Source organism: Hemitrygon akajei, chromosome 14, assembly GCF_048418815.1.
Source record: "Hemitrygon akajei chromosome 14, sHemAka1.3, whole genome shotgun sequence".
Classification (NCBI taxonomy): Eukaryota; Metazoa; Chordata; class Chondrichthyes; order Myliobatiformes; family Dasyatidae; genus Hemitrygon; species Hemitrygon akajei.
The window spans coordinates 32,092,463-32,103,723 of record NC_133137.1 but is presented as its reverse complement, the minus strand read 5'-3'; the positions used below and the strand labels follow the sequence as shown (position 1 = coordinate 32,103,723).

The following is an 11,261-nucleotide window of genomic DNA, read 5'->3' as shown; positions in this document are numbered from 1 at the left end:
AGCAATAAAGAGATCCAGAGCAGGCAGAAGACCAGAGCAGGGTGTCCATGAAGAGGAGGAGGGTTGAACACGGGAGAGGGGGTTATTGGTGGGTGTAGGAGAGTCCTTGTCAAAGAAGTAAGCTCGGAGACGGAGCCGGTGGAAGAAGAGTTCAGTGTCATGGCGTATGCAGAACTCGCTGAGGTGTGGGCGAAGGGGGACAAAGCTGAGGCCCTTACTGAGGACAGAGCGCTCTGCCTCAGAGAGTTGAAGGTCGGAGTGGATGGTAAAGACCCGGCACGGATGAGAGATGGGAACAGAGGGGGGAGGGAGGCTGGTAGTGTCAGTGGAGAGGGAAGGGTTGGGGCGAGAGGAAGATGGAGCCTCTGAGGGCCCAGGAGCTGACGGTGGGATCTGAGGGAGAGGGGATTGCAGAGTGGTGGAGGGGGAAGGGGAGACGGGAGTCGCAATCGCAGCATGTGAAGACCCGGCCTGGAGTTCAAGGCTGGAAAAACTGGAAATAGATTAGGCAGGGTTATTCCAGGCTATTACTGGAAATTGTCACAGACTGGCAGGGGTAAGTAGAGCAAGATGAATGAGTAATATCAACATGGGCACTTAAAATCATCTGATGTCCTGATAAAGGGTCTTGGCCCAAAACATCAACTGTTTACTCTTTTCCATAGATGCTGCCTGGCCTGCTGAGTTCCTCCAGCATTTTGTGTGTGTTACTTAAAATCATCTGAAGCTGAGAGGGTTCTACAGGCGGTTGTAGAGGTCAAGTCATTGGGTACATTTAAAGGAAGAGTTTGATAGATCCTTGATTAGACAGGGCATGAAGGGACATGGGGAAATTGGGGCCGAGGGGGAATTGAATCAGCCATGATGAAATGGTGGCACAGACTCAATGGGCCAAATGGCCTAATTCGGCTCAACATGGATTCAATTCATGCAAAGTGTAATTTGAATTTGAAGTATTCCACCACACAGATTACTAAAGCCAATTGAATCATAGCACTTGAGTGAGACTGTTCATATTTGAACAAGGTTTGTTTAGACGTGGGAGAATAGGGGGGAGAGAGAGAGTACAAAGGGGATTAGAGGGGGTAACTGATCGGAAGGATAAATGACCACAGATTAAGAGGACCTAATTCATGTTTATTTTCTCACTAGATTCAGGTGCTGACTGAAGTCAGATACAAGGCTGCGCAGAGGTAAATTGTACAGGCCATGGGTAACAACGCAAGTGACAACTTCAGTGACTTTGATGAGTTTGACTTCAGCGAAGGGGAAAACCACCTAATCCATGAAGCCTCCGCCTCCTCCCTCGACCTGAATGAGAACGAGTTCCTGGAACAGAATGGTGCCACCATTTACATGTACATCATCGGGGAGGCAAAGACGTCCTTCTATAAGGTCGGTCACAGCATCTGCCCGCAGCGGCTGCAGGCTAAAATCCAGAAAGGAAATCCGCGGAAGCTGATCTTCAAGAGTGTTCTGAAGCTCAAACTATTGAAGAATAAGCGAGGGGCCTTTTTCAAGTTGAAGGACTTGGCCGAGTGCATTGAAGCTGACATTATCAGGGAACTGACCGAGTTCTGCTGTGACCACCAGCAAACTGCAAACTGGTTTGATTTCACGCTGGGGACAAAGCCTGTCCTGTATGATATATTTAACAAAAACATTTATAACACTGTGAATTTAAACAAAGACTGGGTCAAAGTGGAACCTGTGCCTAAGAGATGTAACCAGTGGGGAAATGATCAGTATAAATCAGCACCCAATACCTCTCATTAGACTACAGCTCCCTCTGCCATCCATTAACGTGGTTTAAAAGCTTTTGAAAATTTCAATTAGATTCCAGCCTGTAAATCAAAACCACTACTCTATATATAATCTTAACTCTGTGATCAGATACCAGCAAGTTACCCACTCTATAGAAACTGAACTACCTGCTGACAGGGGGTGGGGGTGTTATCTTAGCCTGTCGGTGGCCACTGAACCTTGGAAGGAGGTGGAGGCTTTGGAGAGGGCGCGGAGGAGGTTTACCGGGATACAGCCAGGATATATCGAGAGGCTGGACACACCCGGCTTGACTTCTTGGGAGCAGTGTAGTGCTGTCGGAGGTTTATTAAATTCTGAGAGTCATAGATAGAGTAGAAAGCTGGTAGCTATTTCTCCGGGGTGAAAGTGCCCAATGCTCGAGGGCGTGCATTCAAGGTGAGAGACCAGGAAGTTCAAAGGAGATGTGTGAAGCAAGTTTTGTTTTTACGCAGGGAGTGCTGGATGTCTGGAATGGACAGCCAGGGGTAGTGGTAGTGGTGGAGAGAGACTCTGAGACAATCAGAGAACAGAGGGATATGGATCGTGTTTAGGCAGAAGAGATGGATGTAATTATGGGTCGTTAGTTTAATTATTTTGATAGAACACCATAGGTCAAAGATCCTGTACTATTCTGCATTCGAATTAAATGTCTGCAGTTAGAACACAATTTTGGTTTCAGTTGGCGGATACAATTTGCACATGGTAGGAAAAGTGAGCGCCCGGTTACCCGATCGACTGAGGACCCCAGCTGCCACACTGGCAGTGACTTGGCATTGGAGGGCACAGGTTATGCAAAGCTCCTGCTTCAGGAGGGACGTCCTATGTCCCAGGCGGAGGAGAGTGACATCACTCCGCTCTCCCGGCTGCCTTGCTCAGTGGCTGCTACAACACAACTGGGTCTCACGTTCTCATCCAGATGGGAGAGGAACGCCAGCAAGATGTCCTTGACCATGTTCTTCAGTCTCTTGGTGACCCTTTCAAGGTGGCCAAAAAGAAAGTTGTGAAGAACCTACCTGTTTCATGGAAGTCTTCAGAGAGTTCCCAGAATAGATGTTGCCGGGTTTTCAGTGAAGTTTTGTCAGTGTTCTCATGCTTTCCAGCTATAGCAATAGAAACATATTTAATTCTTACTTGCACCAGTAAGAATACTGGTGATATTGCACCAGTAAATATCATTTATACCCAAGCAAGAACATTTCACGACAGCTGCCTGCCACCAAGCATTCAGCTTCTTTCCGAGTGCTACGGGCTGCTCCGAACACGAACTCCTTTAACCAAACAGCATCTTGACCACTGGGGAGAAAATGGTGTTTCTGCTAAAGATCGGAAGATTGTTAAATCTCCATGCAATGTCAGATAAGTCACTCTGCAATAGCTGCTATAAGGAGAAGATGAAATTGAACTAGTAATTGCTACTCTTACTAGTGAAGGGTCTCAGTGATTTTATGATCCTGGGGTTCTTTTAAAAGTCCAAGACTGAATGAAAACTTTGTTGCTTCATGATTGTTCACTTTAAAGTTTAAACAAAGGAACAGATACAGAGCATGTAAACTAAAGGCAGAGACAGAGACAAGGGAGAGATACAAGACAAGATGACACACAGATGGAGCTTTTGCAAAAGCTGGTACTTTTATACTCAAGATAAAACCACATTTTTGAGATTAAAATGACCTAATCAATATCACGGCACTTAACACCTAGCTATTGAAAAATGAAAAATGTGGTAAACCGTTATGTAACTGCTATACCACTTTGCCACCAGCAGGTAGAGATAGAACCCCACATAATGTATTGTGAAAATGTGCAAGTTTAAAAAAATGTTAGTAAACCACAATTTTAGTCTTGCATTAATTCAACTAATATTTTACCAAAAACATAAACAATAACAAATGATTCCAACGCTAGTTTGCCAGCTATTACTTGGAGATTCACTGGACCAAGATTGCTTAAAGCCTATCCGTTCAGAGCACTTCCTTTTTATATGTCCAGGTTCTGTGCTTAGTACAGGCCGAGAGGCCTTCATCAGGAAAATAAAAAGACTTGCTTCTCCTTTGTAAGTAAAAGTGATACCTTGACTGAGGTGTGGTCATTGCTATGCAGTAATAAAAACAACATCGACCAGATTCTTGTTAAGATCATAGCCTGAGTTAATGCCGCCATCCATATTTTTCAGTGTAAAGTGAATCCCTAAAGTGAGATTGTTGCAAGAAATGAGCAAAGAGAGGGAACAAGCACCCGTCCAAGTTGATGGAAATCACACGTAAAGTACATGTTCAGTCTTCTCTTGACCATATTTTTGTTCTTATATAGAGATACAGTGCAGTAGCAGGCCCTTCCGGTACAACGTAGTCACACTGCATCACCCAGTTACGTGCATGTGACCAATTAACCCGCTATCCCGCACGCCTTTGGAATGTGGGAGCAAAGCAGGACACCTGGAGAAGGCCCACATGGTCACGGGGAGAACAGCCAGCGACGGAATTGAACCTGTATTGCTGTACCATGCTATATTGCAATGACTTGCTTCTGCCAATGGCTTTAATGCTGCTACATGCTCCTCAACACCTTCAATAAATACCACCAGTGTGAGCAAGCCAGGAATAACTGAATCCACGCCTGAAGTTTGAAGGTGAGAAGTTTTTCCGGTTAAGCTGGCGCCTGCGTACAACGCTCCCACAGTCGACATCTTCTGGATAGACCACAACACCATTCATTTCACAACTGGCTTTTTTGTCTTGAGTGTGCTTCTGGATCTGTTAGAGCCTGTGATTTGCAGTTTGGAGATCGTTTGGCTGTTCCAGTGCTCTGCAGTCTCCGAGAAGCTTCCAGGAGGTTGAGTCAGTGAGCGTAGGTCTCGTGGTGAGGAGACTACGTGCTGGGCGTAAGCCCATGTTTGACTCTTTCTCGCTGTTGTTTGCCAATTAAAATGTTGATGGAGATTGAAACATCGAGGCAAATGCAGAGGGTGAGGGCCGCCTGCCTGCCTTATGATCGGTGGTGAGTCGCTCTGCTGCCAGAGAGGGGAGAGCCTGCTACTGTGCCCGGAGAACGTTACCCAGGTCTTTTGCATTTTGGTTATGGATGTAGACTTTTTATCCATCGTATAGTTATTTATATTCTCTGTTTTTTGCCCCATCTTTCTTTCTTGTTTACTTTTGTGCACGGGAGGGGGACTTGGGGGGTCGATGGTCCTGTTCTGTTTTTCGTTAATTTTTTTGTGTGGGGAGGAGGGACTTGGGGGTTAATGTTGATACTATTGTTCTTTTCTTTCTTGGTTTCGTGGCTACCTGGAGAAGAAGAATTTCAGAGTGGTATACTTTGATAATAAATGAACCTTTGACGTTTGTAAAGACAAGGTGCTTAGGGCTGCAACCGGCACAGGAAAATGTTTTACAGATTTCAACCAAAGGTAAATAGCGCCAGACAACAACCTCGGTTTCTCGACTCCTGCTCTGGAGATGTAGTTGGAAGAGGAGGGGCGGGTATCCTCCATTCACAGAAAGGTGGAGAAGGGGGTAAGGGGGGATTTCTGCAAAACCAGGACTCGAATCCAGCTGTGAGGGTCGGGATCAATTTCAACAGCAGGTCTTGCGTCTCTCCCATGGTTTCTCTTCTCCTCCTCTCCCGTGCACTCATGTGCCACCTACCTCACACCCCTCTTGTCTATGTAGCCTGATTCTGAAATTACTTTCAGTGCCCCTTTGTGCACTCACGTATGTAAAATTATCCCAACACATAATGATTTGTCACAACCAGGGGCTGTTTTTTAAAAAGAGTTTTTTTCCCCACTTAGTATGTGGATTGCATTTTCTCAAGTATGCAGTGTCCCTTGGATCCTCTACCTTTTACACCTAATGGCCTGTCTTTGGACTAGCTCTGTGCTGTAGGCGTCTCATTTGGGATCATGGGGATTGTTGAGCTCTCTTTGTACTTACCACTTTTATTCAATTTGGGGTAACTGAATTAGCATGGTATGTGCAATGTCTTTGTCTTTCGGGGTTATTGCTTCGTCTGGACTGTTGGATGGGTCCTGCATTCAGGTTGTATTTCAGAGGGTCTTACTGACCCCTCTTCACTCGGTCATTGTGGATCCTTGTCTGGTGAAACGCTGACCGAGCTCTTCTGTGTATCGTGACTGATTTCAGTTCATCAAGATTCTGTCTAGCTTGCTCGAGTCCTTGTTAGTTTTTCTGGTTGATTTAAGTAATAAATCTTCGGTTTTGTTTAAATTGCCGATGTCTCCGGGTTCCTGCACTCGAGTTCACTAGTGACCCTGACACAGCCACGTCTCAGCGGCTTCCCCTTGCTGGCAGCCACTCGGCTGTGAGATTTCCAGCACCTGCACGTTGTCCCTTGTTTGTGGTTCAGCAGTGAGTACGTCACGTTGCAACAAAGTCACTAACGTTTTGCCCTCTCGCAGAGGAAGGTGACACGGAATCGTAGGCAGCAGACTAGTGAGAAACAGACTGACTGGCTTGCAAAGCATGGTACTTAACTCCCCCGCAAAGAGCGTGATGTCTGAAGATGCCAGGAAATAACTTTGCTCCACAGCCAAATTTAAACTCCAACTTAGATTCCAAGAATCTGCAAATAATTAACTATCTGTTTAAATTGTGCTGGTTGTCATGATGGTGTGGGAGGGGGAGGGTGTAAATACTTCCTTCCCTGATTAGAATCCTCTTCCAAACACCCACCCCATCCACCAGACGCCTTTACGGCTCAGAGACAAAGTTCAGCAGGGCATTTTCTGGAGATGCCAGTGTAGGTCTCTCTGTTCTGAAATTGACGGGGCCTGCCGCAGGAGCAAACGGAATTCTAGGCTGAAATTGAACAGGGTAGCTGTGGATTTGAGAGCTCCACCATCCACCATTCCCCATCAGTTTCCTGCTGTATTCCATTCCCAATGAAAGCACACGGGAGCCCATCTCCTCGTTTCTCTCTCGGTGTCCATTCAGTTCCTCAGCACTCTCCGACAATCAGGTAGGACTTATTCCCACCCGGTGCTGCCGGCTTTGAGGTGGCTGATGAGGCTAATGTGGGACCTTGTTTCTACCACAGGAAGGGCGGGAAGTGTGTGTGATGGTTGGGTACTATGAGAGATGTCACAGCCTTCTGCTGTTTATCCAGGGTTTCTCCCACCTCCCAATAAAGTTTTCAGCTCCCCCTCCCCTCTTCTTCTATTATCACTCCAGCCTCTCACCCTCTTCTCACCTGCCTCTCACTTCCCCTGAATCCCCACCTCCTTCCCTTTCTCCCATGGTCCACTCTCCTCTCCTATCAGATTCCTTTCTCCCCAGCCCTTTACCTTTCCTACCCCCCCCCCTCCGGCTTCACCTATCACCTTCTAACTATCCTCCTTCCCCTCTCCCCCACCATTTTATTCTGGAAGAATAAATGCCACACGCCCTTTCCAGTCCTGAAGAAGGGCGTCGACCGTTTATTCATTTTCATTTTCATAAATGCTGCCTGACCTGCTGAGTTCCTCCAGCATTTTGTGTGTGTCTTGCTTTGGATTTCCAGCGTCTGCAGACTTTCTCATGTTTAGAATGATCTTTCTCCATTCTCACAGTTCACTGTGGATAATATGTCTTTTCAAGAGAGCTTTGAGAACATCTTTGAATTATTTCTCTGTGCTCTCCATAACTGCTTGCTCAGAGCTGGACATTGGGCGTGTGAGGTACATTGTCCACAGAGAGTCATGAACATAATGATGGGGATGTTGGCCTGAGAGAGCACCGGAACATCTAGCTGCTCTGTGCAGATAACACCTGTGTGCATGTTACTTCTGGACACTGTCAAATCATTCACGAGAGAATCGTACTTCACAATATCCACAAAACTGAGCTCCTCTACCAATCTGCTCCTGCTGTAAACAAACAAACAAATAATTAAATAAATACTGCCTCCAAACACGCTGTTCATTAGTCTAAGACTGTTTTACTCTCTTTTATGAACGTACTTTGTTTAATCAAAATTGTAAAGATTGGAACATGATGTGTTTTTGATCTAAAAAGATTTTAGATGCAATTACTGAGAATTTAGTAAGATTTTGAAGAATTATTATGCTACTGAAGAATCATCGTCATCATTATATGCCGTCTCGTATTACGTATGCGATCATGGTCTCATGACCATGATTGATCTTGCAAAAAGTTTCTATAAAAGTGGTTTGCCTTCGGCTTCTTCTGGGCAGTGTCTTTACAAGATGGGTGACCCTAGCCACTGTACAACAAAATACATTGATGAAGGTAGAACAGTGGATGTAGTAAGACTTTTGACAAAGTTGCCCATGCAAGGCTCATTCAGAAAGTAAAGACATTGCTTTGTGGATCCAGAACTGGCTTGTCCACAGAAGGCAAAGGCTGGTTGTAGATGGTTCGCATTCTGCATGGAGGTTGGTGACCAGTGGTGTGCCTCAGGGATCTGTTCTGGGACCTCTCCTCTTTTTGATTTTTATAAACAACCTGGATGAAGGAGTAGAAGGATGGGTTAGTGAGTTTGCTGACGACACAAAGGTAGGACGTGTTGTAGATAGTCTGGAGGGTTGTGGTGTCAGAGGTTACAGCGGGGCATTGATAGGATGCAGAATTGGTCTGAGAAGTGGCAGATGGATTTCAAACCAGATAAGTGGGAAGTGGTGCATCTTGATAAGTCAAATTTGAAGACAGAATATAGTATTAATGGTAAGATTCTTGGCAATGTGGAGGATCAGAGGGATCTTAGGGTCCGAGTCCACAGGGCATTCAAAGTTGCTGCACAGGTTGACAGTGTATGGTATGGTATGTTGGCATTCATCAATCATGGGACTGAGTTTAAGAGCCGAGAGGTAATGTTGCAGCTATATAGGACCCTGGTCAGACCCCACTTGGAGTACTGTGCTCAGTTCTGGTCGCCTCACTACAGGAAGGACGTGGAAACCATAGAAAGGGTGCAGAGGAGATTTACAAGGATGTTGCCTGGATTGGGGAGCATGCCTTACAAGAATAGGTTGAGTGAACTTGGCCTTTTCTCCTTGGAGTGACAGAGGACGAGAGGTGACCTGATAGAGGTGTGTAAGATGATGAGAGGCATTGATCATATGGACAGCCAGAGGCTTTTTCCCAGGGCTGAAATTACTAACACAAGGGGCCGTAATTTTTAGGTGCTTGGAAGTTTTTATAGAGGGGAAGTCAGGGGTAAGTTTTTCTCACAGAGAGTGGTGGGTGCATGGAATGCACTGCCAGCGATGGTGGTGGGGGGGGGCAGATACGATAGGGTCTTTTAAGAGACTCTTAGATAGGTACATGGAGCTTAGAGAAATAGAGGGCTATGTGGTAGGGAAATTCTAGTTTCTGGAGTAGGTTACATGGTTGGTACAACATTGTGGGCCGAAGGGCCTGTAATGTGCTGTAGATTTCTATGTTCTGTTATCAATACTCTCAGAGGTTGTCTGCCTGGCATCAATGGTTTCACCTGACCTTGATTTTGCGGGGTGGGGTGGGTGTGGCTGAGCTGGCTAGCAGAGGGGAGGAGCACCTTACATCCCCACCACTACCCTTAAAAAATTAGTTTTCGCCAGCATATGTTGTGAAGTTTGTTGTTATGCTGGGCTTTGCAATACATAGTAAATTACAGTAAGAAGAATATAAATATAGTTAAATTTAATAAGTAGTGCAAAAAGAGAAGCAAATGAAAAAGTAGTGAGGTAGAGTTCATGGGTTCAATCTACAATCTCCATTCAGAAATCTGGTGGCAGAGGGGAAGAAACTGTTCCTGAATCACTGAGTGTGCACCTTCAGGCTCTTTTACCTCCTCCCTGATGGTAGCAATGAGAAGAGGGCATGCCCTGGCTGATGGGGGTCCTTAATGACGGATGCCGCCTTTTAGAGGCATCGCTCCTTGAAGATGTCCGGGATGCTGGGGAGGCGAGTGCCCGTGATGGAGCTGACTGAGTTCACAACTTTCTGCAGCTTGTTTCGATCCTGTGCAGTGCTCACACCCCCCTCCCCCCATACCAGACGGTGATGCAGCCAGTTAGAGTGCTCTCCACGGTACATCTGTAGAAATATGTGAGTGTCTTTGGTAACATACCAAGTCTCCTCAAACTCCGAATGAAGTATAGCCCTTGATGCCTTCTTTGTATCTGCATCGATATGTTGGGTCCAGGATAGATCCTCAGAGATGTTGACACCCAGGAACTAGAAGCTGCTCACCCTTTCCACTGCTGATCCCTCGATGAGGACTGGTGTGTGTTCCCTTGCCCTGCCCTTTATGAAGTCCACAGTCAACTCTTTGGCCTTACTGATGCTGAGTGGAAGGTTGCTGCTGTGACATCACTCCACCAGGTGACTGGAGTTGAAGAGGCAGATTGAAAACCTCCCATCAGAACTAGGAAAGAGGAAGAAAACAACTTTCGAATGTAGAGCAGGTGGGGGGAGGACGAATGAATAGGAAAGTGGAATATCTGTGATAGGGTAATTCAGAATTTGAATGGTTGATGCTCTCTGACATCAGAATTCTAAATGGACATTGAACCCATGTCCACTACTCACTACTTTTTTTTCTTTTGGCACTATTTATTTAATTTAACTTTAGAAATACATACGTATACTGTATTGTACGTTTTGTATTATTGTGTGTTGCAATGTACTGTCATACGTACGTGCAAGCGGTTAACAGCACAAGAGAAGATGCAGAAGTGGATGAAGTATCAGAGCCCGTTTTCTGTTGGGAATTCAATGCAGTTTATCACCTCCCTGACCCTGTTCTACTGCATATCAACATTTCTTCTGAAGGGATTCTTATCTGTGAGGTCTCACGCAAGATCGAATTAAACTCAGTTTAAGATTATGCAGCAAAATGTGCTGGGCATACAGATGGGAAAACTTGTGTTATTTTACAGGAATTCAATTATGCAGATTAGCGAGGTCTGCTTACCGTAGGAGCAGGCTAAGTGCTTTCCTTCCTCAGAAATTCCCAACCTAGTAGACGTAGAAGGAACTGGGCAGCTTCCAGAAAGCACCACAGTGGCTGGGACTATTCTGGGAAGTGTGCTTCCCAGAATACAACTGAAATACAATCTGTTACTGAGAAATTACATGAAATATGGCCATCTCCGTTCACCAAATTGCTCCGGAAGGTAGGGTCACCAGTTGCAACTCCGAAACCCTACTCTGCTGATGCTTCCTTAGCTACCAGTAAGGGCCGTGTTGTAGCGGAATTATACCTGTTGCACCAAATGCTGATTGTGATGTTGTACCCCACTCGCTCTTTACATTTTTCCACAAGGTAGAAAGTTCCAAGGGGATTTTGAACAGAGGTATGAATCTGGAATATTAATGATCTGTACAGTTCCAAGAAGTCTGTCCATTCAAACTCATTAAATGGTGGTAAATATAATAGTGGTCATAAACAGGCCCTTTGGCCCATTGGGACCATGCTGGCCCTTCCCATCTACACCAATCTCATTTGCCAGCACT

The 11,261-nt window shown here is 45.6% G+C and overlaps 1 protein-coding gene across 1 annotated transcript in view; it reads left to right on the top strand.

The window, feature by feature from the left end:
* Positions 1-6,656: 6,656 nt before the first annotated feature.
* p2rx2 (purinergic receptor P2X, ligand-gated ion channel, 2) overlaps positions 6,657-11,261 on the top strand; it is a 94,294-nt gene continuing 89,689 nt past the window's right edge. Inside the window, exon 1 of the mRNA XM_073065757.1 lies at positions 6,657-6,783. Within this exon, the coding sequence (XP_072921858.1) occupies positions 6,707-6,783 (77 nt within the window). The 5' untranslated portion in view covers positions 6,657-6,706. The remainder of the gene's footprint in view (positions 6,784-11,261) is intronic.